General features: G+C 43.3%; 3 protein-coding genes and 1 pseudogene across 3 annotated transcripts; all 4 read left to right on the top strand.

Annotated features, from left to right (window-relative positions):
• The first annotated feature begins 92 nt into the window (after positions 1 to 92).
• On the top strand, positions 93 to 1,542 carry LOC109466459 (kinesin light chain-like). The gene is made up of 3 exons (XM_019764180.1): positions 93 to 121; positions 166 to 371; positions 637 to 1,542. Exons 1-3 carry the CDS (start codon positions 93 to 95, stop codon positions 1,149 to 1,151), a joined length of 750 nt encoding a protein of 249 aa, XP_019619739.1. The 3' UTR covers positions 1,152 to 1,542.
• A 2,757-nt stretch (positions 1,543 to 4,299) lies between these two features.
• LOC109466458 lies at positions 4,300 to 11,231 on the top strand. Its single transcript, XM_019764179.1, has 5 exons — positions 4,300 to 6,127; positions 6,765 to 6,889; positions 7,163 to 7,263; positions 7,456 to 9,069; positions 10,522 to 11,231. The coding sequence occupies exons 1-5, from the start codon at positions 5,435 to 5,437 to the stop codon at positions 11,229 to 11,231; spliced, it is 3,243 nt and encodes a 1,080-aa protein (XP_019619738.1). The 5' UTR covers positions 4,300 to 5,434.
• Positions 11,232 to 12,959: 1,728 nt separating this feature from the next.
• On the top strand, positions 12,960 to 15,703 carry LOC109466489 (annotated as a pseudogene).
• Positions 15,704 to 16,245: 542 nt separating this feature from the next.
• On the top strand, positions 16,246 to 17,775 carry LOC109466490 (nephrocystin-3-like). Its single transcript, XM_019764211.1, has 2 exons — positions 16,246 to 16,891; positions 16,961 to 17,775. Exons 1-2 carry the CDS (start codon positions 16,293 to 16,295, stop codon positions 17,748 to 17,750), a joined length of 1,389 nt encoding a protein of 462 aa, XP_019619770.1. The 5' UTR covers positions 16,246 to 16,292; the 3' UTR covers positions 17,751 to 17,775.
• Positions 17,776 to 17,991: the final 216 nt, after the last annotated feature.

Raw genomic sequence — 17,991 nt, 5'->3', positions numbered from 1 at the left:
GGCAGCACTGGAGGAGGCGGCGTGTGGTGACCAGGAAAAGCTGTTTGACATACTTTTGGCATTAGGCAGTGTCTCACGCAGTCGCGGTGACTATGACAAAGCAAAGAGCTACTACGAACTGGTACTTAGCGCTGGCAATAGAATTTATGCACACAACAAACTGAGTCCCGTATTTTCCTCGTTACTTGAAAAGATTGGGACATGTTGGAGCTGCCTTGGCGATCAGAGAAAAGCTATCAGCTATTACGAACAGTCACTGAAGACGAGTAAAGCTATCTATGGTGAAACAACGCCACATCCCGACATTGCTGGATCACTACACAACATTGGGACATGTTGGAGTCACCTTGGTGATCAGAGGAAAGCTATCAGTTATTACAAACAGTCACTGAAGATGAGGAAAGCTATCTATGGTAAAACAACGCCACATCCCGACATTGCTACACCACTAAACAACATTGGGGCATGTTGGAGTGACCTTGGTGATCAGAGGAAAGCTATTAGTTATTACGAACAGTCACTGAAGATGATGAAAGCTATCTATGGGGAAACAACGCCACATCCCGACATTGCATCATCACTAAACAACATTGCGGTACGTTGGAGTCACCTTGGTGATCAGAGGAAAGCTATCAGGTTATCACGAACAGTCACTGAAGATGAAGAAAGCTATCTATGGGGAAACAACGCCACATCCAGACATTGCATCATCACTAAACAACATTGGGGTATGTTGGAGTCACCTTGGTGATCAGAGGAAAGCTATTAGTTATCACGAACAGTCACTGAAGATGATGAAGGCTATCTATGGCGAAACAACGACACATCCAGACATTGCATCATCACTAAACAACATTGGATCATGTTGGAGTCACCTTGGTGATCATAGAAAAGCTATCAGTTATTACGAACAGTCACTAAAGATGAAGAAAGCTATTTATGGCGAAACATCGCCACATCCTGACATTGCGGAATCACTTTCTAACATTGGGGTATGTTGGAAACGACTCAGTGATCACAGTAAAGCCATGAAGTATTACCGACAGTCTTTGAATATGATGAAAGTTATCTACGGGGACAAGACATCCCATCCCAACATAGCATCAGTACTGAACAATATTAGATTATGTAAAAGTGCCCTCCACGAGTAGAGTAAAGCCGTTAGTAGTTATAGCAAATCGTCACTCAGGATTAGCTAACTATGGAGACACTACTGAACACCTCCAATCTGTCTTGTCATATCATGTCATTACATAGCTATCTTGGTCACAAATTGCTTACTATGTATTACTAAGTATAGCAGCTTCTACTACATGATAAGGGGAATTGATTTACTTTGCAGGACTATGTATTGCGTAGGGAGACTATACATTCGTAGTCTTCGGTGGAATTTCTTGCACTCATTATAAGTAGGCAGCCATTTGGACAATTCCTTTATGTTCTATATCTAGAATCAGGGATTAGCACGACAATGCATAAAGGAAACAAAGTCATACATGTATATGAGTTCCGAGTAAGCTCAATGAAATGAGTGAGTGAGTGAGTGAGTGAGTGAGTGAGTGAGTGACTGAGTGAGTGTGTGAGTGAGAGAGTGAGTGAGTGAGTGAGTGAGTGAGTGAGTGAGTGAGAGAGTGAACAGAAGTTATGGATGATGAAAGATGTGGATTATCAGCATCACGATGGTATTGAATGAGCGGGTGATTCTCACCATGACAACAATAGCGACGGTAAGAAGGTAGGTTCATTGCAACAGAACAAAACCATCAAATAGAATTGTTGTTTATTACCTTCGCCAAGAAGGTTATGTTTTCAGCGGCGTTCGTGTATGTGTGTGTGTGTGTGTGTGTGTGTGTGTGTGTCTGTCTGTCTGTCTGTCAACACGATAACTTGAGAAGGCCTTGATGGATTGTCTTGATACTTGGTAGGTGGGTAGGTCTTGATGAGACCTCAAAATGATTAGATTTTGGGCCCCCTAGCGGCTTTTAATGGTACTGCAGCTGAACTTCCGGTTTTGATATCTCATGATCTAGACATGCTATGGTGATGAAATTTGGGTGGTAGGTAGCTCTTGTGCTGGGGAAAAAGTGACGTAAGTTTGGGCCCCCTAGCGGCTTGCTCTGGAACTGCAGGGATATATTCTTGAAAATATTCAAAAGGGGATAACTCAAGAACCGGTAGACGGATCGTCGTGATTTTTGGTATGTAGGTAGCTTACGTGATGTTTAATATAATTATGTGACAATTATGCAAATATGAATGTAATTTGCATAATTTATGGGGAAATTCTATAAATCAGCTGCATTCCATGATAGGACAATTGAAGCTTGTGACATTGGTAATTGACAACGAGAGAAACACAGGAAGATATTGATTATGTTAATAATGACTTAATTTGCATAATTAATGAGAAAATTTTTATAATTATGTAATGATAACTGCCTGGAATTTCATACTTGTGGTATTTGAAAGTTTAGTTGAGGTGAACATCATTAAACATAATTTATTCAAATCAGGACCTCATTTGCATAATTTATTACGAAATGCTAGAATGCATTGTTTGTTAATATAAGGCTGTCTTTTGGTTGAGATTATAATAAAATGATATAATTCATGAAAATTAGGTTCCTATTTCTTAAATCAGGGGGAATAATCTAATCTATAATTTCAGTTATAAAGATTAACATCATTTGGCGAAGGTATGGGATCGGGGAACTCTAGTGTTATGAAATGGTGTCGTATAAGCCCACACGGCACGGACATAAAGCATTCATTCATTCATTCATTCATTCATTCATTCATTCATTCATTCATTCATTCATTCATTCTTCCATTCATTCATTCATTCATTCATTACCTTCGCCAAGAAGGTTATGTTTTCAGGGGCGTTCGTGTATGTGTGTGTGTGTGTGTGTGTGTGTGTGTCTGTCTGTCTGTCTGTCAACACGATAACTTGAGAAGGCCTTGATGGATTGTCTTGATACTTGGTAGATGGGTAAGTCTTGATGAGACCTCAAAATGATTAGATTTTGGACCCCCTAGCGGCTTGTTATGGTACTGCAGCTGAACTTCCGGTTTTGATATCTCATGATCTAGACATGCTATGGTGATGAAATTTAGATGGTAGGTAGCTCTTGTGCTGGGGAAGAAGTGATGTGAGTTTAGGCCCCCTAGCGGCTTGCTCTGGAACTGCAGCGATATATTCTTGAAAATATTCAAAAGGGGATAACTCAAGAACCGGTTGACGGATCGTCGTGATTTTTGGTATGTAGGTAGCTTACGTGATGTTTAATATAATTATGTGACAATTATGCAAATATGGATGTAATTTGCATAATTTATGGGGAAATTCTATAAATCAGCTGCATTCCATGATAGGACAATTGAAGCTTGTGACATTGGTAATTGACAACGAGAGAAACACAGGAAGATATTGATTATGTTAATAATGACTTAATTTGCATAATTAATGAGAAAATTTTATAATTATGTAATGATAACTGCCTGGAATTTCATACTTGTGGTATTTGAAAGTTTAGTTGAGGTGAACATCATTAAACATAATTTATTCAAATCAGGACCTCATTTGCATAATTTATTACGAAATGCTAGAATGCATTGTTTGTTAATATAAGGCTGTCTTTTGGTTGAGATTATAATAAAATGATATAATTCATGAAAATTAGGTTCCTATTTCTTAAATCAGGGGGGAATAATCTAATCTATAATTTCAGTTATAAAGATTAACATCATTTGGCGAAGGTATGGGATCGGGGAACTCTAGTTAACTAATGTGGTGATATCTAGCAAACAGAACACAGGATGATGGTTGTAGCCCCTCCACACACAATACGCTGTATCTACATACATATCAGCTGCACCCATAGTTGTCTATTGGGGACTGTTGAGGACTAATAACTGCCGCATCTGCCGTGAATCGTGCCGATCTAGAAGTGGCTATACTGTGTTGAAGCGTCATCTAGCAGGTGCCTGCGGAATGACATGATCAGCACCAAGGACAGCACCAGCCTTATCTTTATGTGCGCTCTTACCAGCAGACAATGATGACATGATAGTCCTTGTGTTTCCACAATATTTTAATTACCACATGTAGCAGAGGTAAACCAATGCGGGGGCGCGAGGCGTAACGGAAAAGTGCTTGACTTAGAACCAAGAGGTCCCGGGTTTGAGTCCTGACATGCCACCTATCTTGTGCCTTTGGGAAAGGGACACGACTTTCCTCACTTAACACTGTAAAAATGAGTAATTGTCTGTCCTGTATTTGTCCTCTGCGTTGGTGGACAGGCAGGCAGGCCAAATCACCGGGGCGGGCTAATCTTCCAGGCGGTTTCAGTGCTTACAGTGGCCCGAGGGAGCTCCTCTGAAGCCCTGGGAGAGGCTGGTGACCGGGTTATGACTTTAAATTACATGTAGGTATATCAGTTCATCGACGTAAGCCAAGTTCACAATAAAAAAGGGCCCACGCGGTGCGTTTGCGGGCTAGTTTGGCACTACCGCACGGGGACCTGGAAGGCAACTGGCGGGGTTCTCGACGGCTGGACATCGCCGCCTCGAGGAAATGTGACTCTAGCTTTAAGTACAGAATCAGGGGCCCACGTACAACATCAGTGGCCCGTGTAAATACATATACCAAGTGGGGGCCGTGGTAGAGGGCAGAGAGAGACCGTTACATGTTGGCATTGCACTAGGGTTACACAAAACACTGACACCATATACCAGTCCGACTATTCAAACTTGCCATTGTCACTATGGTTACAGAAAACACTGACACCATATACCACCTACTATTCAAACTTGTCATTGTCACTAGGGTAAAATACTGACACCATATACGGCCACATTGCAAACGGTGATATTCGAGCTAACGTAGGGGCAGAAAACACTGGCACAGACCAACGGAATGCACTGCAGTACATAAGACTATAGTAGAATAAATTTTCCAACCAGGAAGGAATTCTAGTGTCCAGTTGGGGCCGTTTACCAATATACTGTAATTTCTGGGTCTACAAATATGGCCAAAGGTATACCAGCAGGGTTTATCAAACACGAGGCCACCTGGAAGACCCGAAAACGGTAAAAAGATCAAATCAAAGACGACATCAGAATTATTTATTATACAGTTTAAGACGCAGTGTTGGCGGTAAAGAACCAGTCTTCCTGCAAAACTGTGTTAAGAAAGCAAAAGGTCTGAGTACTTAAGTCTTAGGCAGGTAGGCGGGTTACCTGCCAGTGATCTGTTTACGGGTATTTCCAAAGCTTTTGTATTGGACCTTTGACTTCTGCATTGACAGATGACACAATGCATTGTGAAACCTGTGTTTGCTTAAGACAGGCGCAGAAAGCTAAGGAGGGGTACTGTGCCCGTGAAGAAGGATTCTTAAAGACTCTTTCTTCTGAAGCGTAGCAAGTGTGCGCCATGTTGCGGGTGTGTGAGAAACTCCGTGAGGCGGACGAGAAGGGCAGGAGGTACGGACTAGCCCGGGCGGAGACAGGCTACCTCCGTGCCCTGGTGGACGCCATGGCCGACACGGACAGGCTGGCGGAAGTGGAGCTGCTCAAAACTCTGGGCGACGTGAACGTGGAGAAGGGAAGACTCGGGAAGGACGTGGGGAAGTTCAACACAGCCTTGGCTCTTTACATTGCTGCTATGGTGCGGTGTTACCATGAAGAACAGGCAGATGGTATAGAACACCGCTACCACTACACGGAGAGGCTTTTACAAGGGCTGTCATCACAGGGTAAAGAGCAGCCAACAGAAGACAAGGAGACGACTACACCTGCAAAGGTAGCGGCAAAGTTCGAAGATCTGGACAAGAGACGGGCTGCCAGAGATAACACAGACTCTTTGCTGGTTGGATACGCACAGGTAATGGTAGAGGCGATAGTAAAAGACAACAGCATGCTAGAAACAGAAGCGATCAAGAGTCTGGGTGACGTGTACCTGAAAAGAGGAACAGAAACTGGAGACACTAGAAACTTGACCAGAGCTACTGCTCTGTACAACAGGGCACTTGCGCGGTGTCACAACGTTCATGGAACAGTTGTCATTGTTCACCGCTTACTGCACACCTCAAGAATCAGACAAGACATCACCACAACAAGAAACAAGGTGAGAGAACTATTTCTTACTTGAGCATGGCGACAGGACTCACCATGCTGATGCATTACTAGACGCCCGGGTTTAGACTCTGTTTGTTTATTTTTCCGCCATGTATTTCGTGGAGCTAACGTTGAAAAGAGTCATCGTGACACCTGAGGTCAAGAGCCTTTCTCCGCTAGAATAGCAACTTCCTATATTGATTTATTCACTTCATTGCTTAATTCCCTGAACAAAAGTAAAGGTGGAGTTTGTACTGAATCTTTTGGGACAGGATAGTTCCATCAGTTGTGAATATACATGTATTTCTTGACAATAGGGTGGAATGTGTCTTGTTGTATGAAGTCAAATAGGTATCCAACTTTTTTACATATAGTAGTATATTACATGTAAAACCGGTCATGGGAAACAGGCCTAAGAATGCCTTTTCAACTCCCTGACCACAATTATGAGACAGTTCGTATCAAAATAAACATATCAACAATGATACTGAACAAAAAAATGTTAATAACATTGGTCTTGGTTGGCATTGGTCTTCCACGCGTCATGTCTGGTCATTTACCTTTGACCTTGGTCAAAGCTCTTTTGTGGTTTACATGACCACCTGTTGATGATACATAGCGTTAATACTCCCTATCGGTTCTCGCAGAGGTCAACACGTACGCAAAAACAACAAGACGTGAGAGAACGGACGGGTCACTTCTCTCCCTTCTCAGCTGCGCCCTCTAGCGACGGAACCACCAGTAAAGTTAACGACGACATGTTAGTGATTTTGTGTTTCCTTTTTAATGCATTCAGTAACGAAATAAACGGAAAACATAAACAAGAGGCCATATACAGTATTATCAATATTACTACAGTGTATAACGTCTGTTTGTGACATTGAAAAGACTACGTTGTTCAATTTTATGTCAACACTATTACATATGTGTATTGGATGATTGGCCTAATATGTATTGAGCACTATGTCAAACACTTTGTGGTGCATTTGGTACCTTTCTGAAGTACAGTTATATAGTTCAAAACAACGTTTCCTTCGTTGTTTAGATCCTACCGCAGGTACATCAAGACGGCAGACCGTGACTTAGGAAATGGAGACCTGGACGCAGCAGAGCAGAATCTAGCAGCCGCCCTAAAGCTGGTTCACGGTCTGTTTAAAATTTTGATACCTACATAATATAACCTTTTTTCAGTCTTCTCTTAATTTTTCATTGACAGTTCCATTAACTCATTTTCCTCTATAATGGAAGACTTGGTTTTGTACTAAGTAAAAAAAAAAATTATGCACTACTTTGCTTCACATTAAATGATCAGTTTAAATTTTTAATTCCTCCCTACAGATCACAGTAAACCCGAAAAGGCCAAAGAGGCCGACTGTCTGTGCAGGTTGGGTGACGTCTACGTCGAGCGAGGTAAGCGGACAGGAGAAGGTAGGAAATTCACACAGGCGGCAGCTCTGTATAACGCCTCCATGGCGCGGTCAGATGGACCCAAAGAAAACATGGTAACGAAGCTGCAAGAAACAGAAAGGCAGTTTCTTAAAAACACCTGTAACCTTGACTGTGAACCGTGTCCGTATAGCGGCGCGTTAGATCACAGAAATGAACTGGACAACTTGCGCGCACGTGCAAAATCTCAGCTCGAAACAATTCATCAGGAACACAACCCTTATCAGTATGATGAAGACGATCCCGTCGTGAGAGAGGTAGAGATCAAACGAGCTGAAGCAATCAAGAACTTGTTCAAGAGCATCACAGTTGAAAGACGAGAGTTTATCCAAGTACTGACAGATGAATGCATCGCCAAACTCGGACCTCCCCCTTGTAAGTACGCTTTCATGGGGTTGGGGTCACAGGCCACAGAACTGGTGACGCCGTACTCCGACCTGGAGTTCGCCATTCTGATTGAGGAGGGGAAGGATGATGATGATACACGGAGGTACTTCCTAAATCTTACACACTACTTACATCTCAAAGTCATCAACCTTGGGGAAACCATCCTCCCAGCCATGGCCATCCCGTCACTCAACGACTTTCTCTCAGAAGACCCAGAGAAAGACTGGTTCTTTGACTCCGTCACACCTCGCGGCTTCGCCTTTGACGGCTTCATGCCATGGGCTTCTAAGACTCCGTTTGGAAGAGATCAAACCAAAAGCAAACCTCCCGTTAGTCTCATCCAGACGCCTACCGAGTTGGCCGAATATCAGCATCTGCACATCGCCCTGGCGGAAGGCTATCACCTGTCAGACATCCTCAGACGGGTGACCTACTTAACAGGGGACGAGTCTTTGGTAGATGAGTATACAAGCATTGTCAACAACAGCGTAGACCGTTCTCCTGTTCTGTCCCGGTTGTCAGCAATGCTGATACTGAAGGATAACATTCGGGAAATAAAAAACGTTGAACCAACCGACCAACTTCTAGATGTGAAGAAAGAAATCTACCGTTTTCCCAGCGTGTCTGTCGATGTGTTGAGTATTTGCTGTGGTATCACGATCCCCAGTGTGTGGGGAATGATAGAAGAGTTACACAAGACACAGCAGATCAGTGACGAAGATGCCCACCACTTGACTGTACTGATCAGCATCTCAGCGGAGCTACGGTTAAGAACGTACATTGCCAACGGAGGACAGAAGGACAGACTGTCTCCTCTCACGGAGATGAAAGTCCAACTGGACAAACATGACGTAGATGACACCATCGTTGAGTCAGTTTTCCACATACCGGACTCGAAAATGTTGTTCAGGTACTACTATACAGCCTTTCCATTAAAAAGATGTATTATGGATACAATTCAAATTGAAAATCAAACCACAAAGATATTCCCAACAGCCATCTTTGACAACTCATCTCAAACCAGGGGCCGAATAACACATCAACTGCTACAGTTTGACGCATCCGTACGTCACTTGGAGGCAGCACTGAAAGAGGCGGGTGGTGACGAGGAAAAGCAGTTGGGCATACTTTTGGCGTTAGGCAATGTCTCGCACAGTCGCGGTGACTATGAGAAAGCGATTAGCTACTACAAACAGGCACTCAGAATTGGAAATACTATTGACGAAGGCACCAAAACGCATCCCGCAATTGCCTCGTTACTCGCAAACATTGGGTCATGTTGGAACGGCCTTGGTGATCAGAGGAAAGCTATCAGTTATCACGAACAGTCACTAATGAGGATGAAAGCTATATATGGTGAAACAACGCCACATCTCGACATTGCTAAATCACTAAACAACATCGGGGCATGTTGGAGTGACCTTGGCGATCAGAGAAAAGCTATCAGTTATTACGAACAGTCGCTGAAGATGACGAAAAATATCTATGCTGAAACAACGCCATATCCTGACATTGCTAAATCACTAAGCAACATTGGGAATTGTTGGCGTAAGCTTGGTGATCAGAGAAAAGCTCTCAGTTATCACGAACAGTCACTGAAGATGGTGAGAGTTATGTATGGCGACACAACAGAACATCCTGACATTGCTTCATCACTAAACAACATTGGGGCATGTTGGAGTGACCTTGGCGATAAGAGGAGAGCTTTTAGTTATTACGAACAATCTCTGAAAATGAGGAAAGCTATCTTTGGCGAAACAAAGCCACATCCCGACATTGCTTCATCACTAAACAACGTTGGGGTATGTTGGAGTAACCTTGGTGATCAGAGGAAAGCTATCAGTTATTACGAACAGTCACTGAAAATGATGAAAGCTATCTATGGCGAAACAACGCCACATCCTGACATTGCTTTATCACTACACAATATTGGGGCATGTTGGAGCGACCTTGGTGGTCAGAGAAAAGCGATCACGTACTACGAACAGTCACTGAAGATGATAAAGGCTATCTATGGCGAAGCAACAGAACATCCAGACATTGCGTCATCATTACACAACATTGGGACATGTTGGAGTGACCTTGGCGATCAGAGGAAAGCTATCAGTTATTACGAACAGTCACTAAAGATGAGGAAAGCTATCTATGGCGAAACAACGCCACACCCAGACATTGCTTCGTCACTAAACAACATTGGGAACTGTTGGAATGATCTTGGTGACCAGAGAAAAGCTATCAGTTATAATGAGCAGTCACTGAAGATGATGAAAGCTATCTATGGCGAAACAACGCCACATCCCGACATTGCTTCATCACTGAACAACATTGGGGAATGTTGGAGTGGCCTTGGTGATATGAGAAAAGCTATCAGTTATCACGAACAATCGCTGAAGATGAGGAAAGCTACCTATGGTGAAACAACGCCACATCCTGACATTGCTTCATCACTGAACAACATCGGGAAATGTTGGAGTGGCCTTGGTGATCAGAGAAAAGCTATCAGTTATTACAAACAGTCACTGAAGATGATGAAAGCTATCTATGGCGAAACAATGCCACATCCTGACATTGCGTCATCACTAAACAACATTGGGACATGTTGGCGTGACCTTGGTGATCAAAGGAAAGCCGTAAGTTATCACGAACAGTCACTGAAGATGACAAAAGCAATCTATGGCGATACAAACCCACATCCCGACATTGCTTCATCACTAAACAACATTGGAGCATGTTGGAGTGACCTTGGTGATCGGAGAAAAGCTATCAGTTATCACGAACAGTCACTGAAGATGAGGAAAGCTATCTATGGGGAAACAACGCCACATCCCGACATTGCTTCATCACTAAACAACTTTGGGAACTGTTGGAGTGACCTTGGTGATCAGAGGAAAGCTATCAGTTATTACGAACAGTCACTGAAGATGATGAAAGCTATCTATGGTGAAACAACGCCACATCCCGACATTGCTAAATCACTACACAACATTGGGGCATGTTGGCACGAATTCGGTGATCACAGTAAAGCTATGAGATATTACGAACTGTCTCTGAAGATGAGACAAGCTATCTATGGCAAAACAACGCCACATCCCGACATTGCCTCATCACTAAACAACATTGGGGCATGTTGGCACGAATTTGGTGATCACAGTAAAGCCATCAGCTCTTACGAACAGACATTGAATATGATGAAAGTTATCTATGAGGATAACACATTACATCCCAACATTGCAATAGTACTGAACAACATTAGATCCTGTAAAAGTACCCTCCACGAGTAGAGTAAAGCCGTTATTAGTTATACCAAATCGTCACTCAGGATTAGCTAACTATGGAGACACTACTGAACACCTCCAATCTGCCTTGCCATATCATGTCATCACATAGCTATATTGCTCACAAAATGTATACTCGGTATGGTGGCTTCTATTACATAACAGGAATTCTAGGAAACTACCAAATGTACTTTCCAGAATGGAGCATAGTATGATATTATGTAACTTACATGTACAGTCGTTCGTGGGATTCCTACACTTGAGCAGCGATTTATGCTTTTCTGATATGTCCTATATCTAACGTCAGGGACTACATGTCTATACTGTACAAATGAATAAAGGAAACAAAGGCTTGTATTGTTTCTGAGTAAGTGTGAGTGAGTGAGTGAGAGTGAGTGAGTGAGTGAGTGAGTGAGTGAGTGAGTGAGTGAGTGAGTGAGAGTGAGTGAGTGAGTGAGTGAGTGAGTGTGTGAGTGGGTGGGTGAGTGAGTGAGTGAGTGAGTGAGTGAGTGAGTGAACAGAAGTCATGGATGATGAAAGATGTGGATTATCAGCATCACGATGGTATTGAATGAGCGGGTGATTCTCGCCATGACAACAACAGCGACGGTAAGAAGGCAGGTTCATTGCAACAGAACAAAACGATGAAATAGATTTGTTTTTTTTTTAACTAATGTGGTGATACCTATCTACTGGACTACTGGTATGTACAATTGAGCAAACAGAATACAGGATGATGGTTGTAGCCCCCCCCTCCACACACAATACGCTATATCTACATACATATCAGCCACACCCATAGTTGTCTACTGAGGACTGCTAAGGAATAGTAACTGCCGCATCTACCGTGAATCTTGCCGAATCTTTTCATTAACACATACAGCAGAAGTAAAATCTTGATCAAACAGAATACAGGGTGATGGTTGACAGGTTGTAGCCCCTCCACACACAATACGCTATATCTACATACATATCAGCCACACCCATAGTTGTCTATTGAGGACTGTTGAGGACTAGTAACTGCCGCATCTGCCGTGAATCGTGCCGATCTAGAAGTGGATATACTGTGTTGAAGCGCCATCTAGCAGGTGCCTGCGGAATGACATGATCAGCACCAAGGACAACACCAGCTTTACCCTTATGTGCGTTCTTACCAGCAGACAATGATGACATGATAGGTCTTGTGTTTCCACAATATTTTTATTACCACATATAGCACAGGTAAAACAATGCCGGGTCGTATGGCGTATGTGCTCGACTTAGAACCAAGAGGTCCTGGGTTCGAGTCCTGACATGCCACCGATCTTGTGCCAGTGGGAAATTCACTTTACAAGACTTTCCTTAACTCAAGTAAAAAATGATAAAGTATTTTTCTGTCCTATATTTTCCTCTTGTTGATATAACTTGAGTGTACCGTCACCATGTATAGTCATGAAATGTTGGAATATGACCCCGCCCCCCCCCCCAAAAAAATGTTGCTGGTTTGTGAGAAACTCCGTGCAGAGAAATAAATAACATAAAACAACTAATACAACACGCTACCTGACATGTTTACGAGTTTTATCGATGTGTTAGTAGGAGTATTGGACTTTTGAGCTTTGTTATCGGCTGAGGGATGATGTAATGCTGACACCAGCAGCGGGATGTTTGTCCAGACCTGTGTTTGCTCGAGTCACGCCCATAAAGCCAACACGGGGAACAGTTTTACAGACCTTCTCTCAGCGGAGGGTCACCATGTTGCGGGTGTGTGAGAAACTCCGTGAGGCGGACGAGAAGTGCAGGAGGTACGGACTAGCCCGGGCGGAGACAGGCTACCTTCGTGCCCTGGTGGACGCTATGGCCGACACGGACAGGCTGGCGGAAGTGGAGCTGCTCAAAACTCTGGGCGACGTGAACGTGGAGAAGGGAAGACTCGGGAAGGACGTGGGGAAGTTCAACACGGCCTTGGCGCTTTACATTGCTGCTATGGTACGGTGTTACCATGAAGAACAGGCAGATGGTATAGAACACCGCTACCATTACACGGAGAGGCTTGTACAAGGGCTGTCATCACAGGGTAAAGAACAGCCAACTGAAGACAAGGAGACGACTACACCTGCAAAGGTAGCGGCAAAGTTCCAAGATCTGGACAAGAGACGGGCTACCGGAGGTAACACTGACTCTTTGCTGGTTGGATACGCACAGGTGATGGTAGAGGCGATAGTAAAGGACAACAGCATGTTAGAAACAGAAGCGATCAAGAGTCTGGGTGACGTGTACCTGAAAAGAGGAACAGAAACTGGAGACACTAGAAACTTGACCAGAGCTACTGCTCTGTACAACAGGGCACTGGCGCGGTGTCACAACGTTCATGGAACAGTTGTCATTGTACACCGCTTACTGCACACCGCAAAAATTAGACAAGACATCACCAAAACAAGAAAGAAGGTGAGAGAACTATTTTACTTAGTCACCACTCGCTAGTGTACCAGAATATACTTCCGGGTTTCAACTAGGTGGCCTCTAGGTTTGTTTATCTAAGAATATCCCGTCATGCATTTCTCGGCGCCATTTGTGTAAAGGCTTATCGTGTCACTTGGGGTCTTTTTCGGCTAGAATGACACCAAATTCTTGAATTGATTTATTAACACCATTGCTTAATTCTCCGAAGAAATGTATGGGTGGAGTTTGTACTGAGTCTTTGACAAAAATATTCAATAAGCTGTTACTATGCATGTATTTTTGTCCATGGGTATGTGTACATCTTGACAACAGGATGGAATGTGTCTTAGTTAGCCCTTGGAGTTTGACAAACAATATTCATCACATTTTATATTCCCCTGAAAATACTCCGTATTTAACATAGACTCAGTTTACTTTACATGGGGTCATGCCAGGTCGTTGGTCAAAGCTCTTTGTAGATTGCATAACCACCTCTTAAACATATCTTCCTATCGGTTCTCGCAGAGGTTATCACGTGCACAACGGCAACAAGACGTGAGAGGACGGAAGGGCCTCTTCTCTACCTTCTCAGCTGCGCCCTCTAGCGACGGAACCACAAGTCAAGATCAAGTTGACGATGACATGTTAGTGCTTTAATGTTTCCTTGTCTAATGTACCCAGTGTTGTTAATTGCTTAAATCCTAATAACACTTTAATAAACATGAAAATGGGACAATTTTACATTCTGTTGGAGAGATATCTTATACACACGCCAACAAATGCTATAATTGTGCATAACTTTGGTTTTGTGTCGTAATAAAGTTTTTGTTTAATTTTATGTAGCAATAAAAACGAACGCTTGGCATTCATTACTTTTGTACAACAACACAAGTAGCGATTTATCACCTTTGTTCTCAAAACTGGCTTTGTTGTTTAGATCCTACCGCAGGTACCTCCAGACGGCAGACCGTGATGTGAGAAATGGAGACCTGGACACAGCAGAGACGAACATAGCAGCCGCCTTAAAGTTGGTTCATGGTCTGTAATACCCTTTCTATACATCTCTCCATGATAACCTTTGTTTTTATTTGAATCTTTATTAAGATATTTGACTTAATTCTATTTACCTTAATAAGCGAATCTTTCTTTTTTCAGTTACCTTACCCAATTCGAACGCAAATATCAGAAACTAACATAAAAAGAATTGTTAAATATTGGTCAATTCTTATTTTTTCCAACTCCATGACTACAGATCGCAGTAAACCCAAGAAGGCCAAAGAAGCCGACTGTCTGTGCAGGTTGGGTGACGTCTACGTCGAGCGAGGTAAGCGGACAGGAGAAGGTAGGAAATTCACACAGGCGGCAGCTCTGTATAACGCTTCTATTGCACGGTCAAATGGAGACAAACAAAACATGGTGACAAAACTGCAAGAAACAGAAAGGCAGTTTCTTATAAACACCTGTAACCTTGACTGTGAACCGTGCCTGTATAGCAGCGCGTTAGATCACATAAAGGAACTGGACAACTCGCGCGCCCGTGCAAAATCTCAGCTCGAAACAATTCATCAGGAACACAACCCTTATCAGTATGATGAAGACGATCCCGTCGTGAGAGAGGTAGAGATCAAACGAGCTGAAGCGATCAAGAACTTGTTCAAGAGCATCACAGCTGAAAGACAAGAGTTTGTCCAAGTACTGACAGACGAATGCATTGCCAAACTCGGACCTCCTCCCTGTAAGTACGCTTTCATGGGGTTGGGGTCACAGGCCACAGAACTGGTGACGCCGTACTCCGACCTGGAGTTCGCCATTCTGATTGAGGAGGGGAAGGATGATGATGATACACGGAGGTATTTCCTAAATCTCACACACTACTTACATCTGAAAGTCATCAACCTTGGGGAAACCATTCTCCCGGCCATGGCCATCCCGTCACTCAACGACTTTCTCTCAGAAGACCCAAAGAAAGTCTGGTTCTACGACTCCGTCACACCTCGCGGCTTTGCCTTCGACGGCTTCATGCCATGGGCTTCGAAGACTCCGTTTGGAAGAGACGGAACCAAAAGCAAACCTCCCGTTAGTCTCATCCAGACTCCGGCTAAGTTGGCCGAATATCAGCAGCTTCACATCTCCCTGGCGGAAGGCTATCACCTGTCAGACATCCTCAGACGGGTGACCTACTTAACAGGGGACGAGTCTTTGGTAGATGAGTATACAAGCATTGTCAACAACAGCGTAGACCGTTCTCCTGTTCTGTCCCGGTTGTCAGCAATGCTGATACTGAAGGATAACATTCGGGAAATAAAAACGTTGAACCAACTGACCAACTTGTGAATGTAAAGAAAGAAATCTACCGTTTTCCCAGCGTGGCCGTTGATGTGTTAAGTATTTGCTGTGGTATCACGATCTCCAGTGTGTGGGGAATGATAGAAGAGTTACACAAGACCCAGTGGATCAGTGACGAAGATGCCCACCACTTGACTGTACTGATCAGCATCTCAGCGGAGCGTTCGGTTAAGAACCTACATTGCAAACGGAGGACAGAAGGACAAACTGTCTCCTCTCACGGAGATGAAAATCGTACTGGACAAACATGACGTAGATGACACGGTAGTTGAGTCAGTTTTCCACATACCAAACTCTAAAATGTTGTTCAGGTACTACTATACAGCCATTCCATTAAAAAGATGCATTGTGGATACAGTTAAAAAGGATAATCGAACAACAAAGATATTCCCAACTGCCATCTTTGACAACTCAGCTCAAACCAGGGGGCAAATAGCACAACAGCTGTTGCAGTTAGACGCATCCTTACGTCATTTTGAGGCAGCATTGCAAGAGGCGGGTGGTGACGAGGAAAAGCAGTTTGAGATACTTTTGGCGTTAGGCAGAGTCTCGCACAGTTGCGGTTACTATGAGAAAGCGAAGAGCTACTACGAACGAGGACTTAGCGCTAGAAAAAATATTTGTGCAGACACCGAAATGCGTCCCGAAATTGCTGGATCAATAGACAACATTGGGATATGTTGGAGTGACCTTGGTGACCAGAGGAAAGCTATCAGTTTTTACGAACAGTCACTGAAGATGAAGAAAGCTATCTATGGCGAAAAAACGCCACATCCCGACATTGCGTCATCACTAAACAACATTGGGAACTGTTTGGGTGACCTTGGTGATCAAAGGAAAGCTATCACTTATTACGAACAGTCACTGAAGATGAGGAAAGCTATCTATGGCGAAACAACGCCACATCCCGACATTGCTAAATCACTAAACAACATTGGGAACTGTTTGGGTGACCTTGGTAATCAAAGGAAAGCTATCACTTATTACGAACAGTCACTGAAGATGACGAAAGCTATCTATGGGGAAACAACGCCACATCCCGACATTGCGTCATCACTAAACAACATTGGGAACTGTTTGGGTGACCTTGGTGATCAAAGGAAAGCTATCACTTATTACGAACAGTCACTGAAGATGAGGAAAGCTATCTATGGCGAAACAACGCCACATCCCGACATTGCGACATCACTAAACAACTTTGGGACATGTTGGAGTTGTCTTGGTGATCAAAGGAAAGCTATCACTTATTACGGACAGTCACTGAAGATGAGGAAAGCTATCTATGGCGAAACAACGCCACATCCCGACATTGCGTCATCACTAAACAACATTGGGAACTGTTTGGGTGACCTTGGTGATCAGACAAAAGCTGTCAGTTATCACGAACAGTCACTGAAGATGATGAAAGCTATCTATGGTGAAACGATGCCACATCCCGACATTGCGAAATCACTAAACAACATCGGGACATGTTGGAGTGACCTTGGGGATAAGAGGAAAGCTATTAGTTATTACGAACAGTCACTGAAGATGAGGAAAGCTATCTATGGTGAAACAACGCCACATCCCGACATTGCTTCATCACTAAATAACATTGGGGCATATTGGCACAAACTCGGTGATCACAGTAAAGCCATCAGCTATTACCAACAATCATTGAATATGATGAAAGTTGTCTATGGGGACAACACATCACATCCCAACATGGCAACAGTACTGAACAACATTAGATCATGTAAAAGTGCCCTCCATGAGTAGAGTAAAGCCGTTAGTAGTTATCCCAAATCGTCACTCGGGATTAGCTAACTATGGAAATTCTACTGCTCATCTCCAATCTGTCTTGCCATATCATGTCATTATATAGCCATATTGGTCACAAATTGCTTACTGTGTAAGTATGGCAGCTTCTATTACATGTATTAATGTACTTTTCAAGTATTTAATGTATCAATGTACTTTGCAGGACTATGTATAGCGTAGGGAGACTAATAGATATACT

This window comes from Branchiostoma belcheri, unplaced genomic scaffold, assembly GCF_001625305.1.
Source record: "Branchiostoma belcheri isolate BF01 breed outbred unplaced genomic scaffold, Haploidv18h27 scaffold168, whole genome shotgun sequence".
Taxonomy (NCBI): Eukaryota; Metazoa; Chordata; class Leptocardii; order Amphioxiformes; family Branchiostomatidae; genus Branchiostoma; species Branchiostoma belcheri.
Note: the sequence above shows the minus strand (reverse complement) of the source record. Positions and strands in the feature narration are given on the sequence as shown.

Coding starts and splice junctions, on each gene's coding strand:
- LOC109466459 (XM_019764180.1), top strand. CDS start 93: ATGACAAAGCAAAGAGCTACTACGAACTG. Junction 122..165: donor CAAAGAGCTACTACGAACTG/GTACTTAGCGCT, acceptor CAACAAACTGAG/TCCCGTATTTTCCTCGTTAC. Junction 372..636: donor TGATCAGAGGAAAGCTATCA/GTTATTACAAAC, acceptor GAAAGCTATCAG/GTTATCACGAACAGTCACTG.
- LOC109466458 (XM_019764179.1), top strand. CDS start 5,435: ATGTTGCGGGTGTGTGAGAAACTCCGTGAGGCGGACGAGAAGGGCAGG. Junction 6,890..7,162: donor GACGACATGTTAGTGATTTT/GTGTTTCCTTTT, acceptor TTCGTTGTTTAG/ATCCTACCGCAGGTACATCA. Junction 9,070..10,521: donor TGGTGACGAGGAAAAGCAGT/TGGGCATACTTT, acceptor ATCCTGACATTG/CGTCATCACTAAACAACATT.
- LOC109466490 (XM_019764211.1), top strand. CDS start 16,293: ATGTTGTTCAGGTACTACTATACAGCCATTCCATTAAAAAGATGCATT. Junction 16,892..16,960: donor GCTATCTATGGCGAAACAAC/GCCACATCCCGA, acceptor TGGTAATCAAAG/GAAAGCTATCACTTATTACG.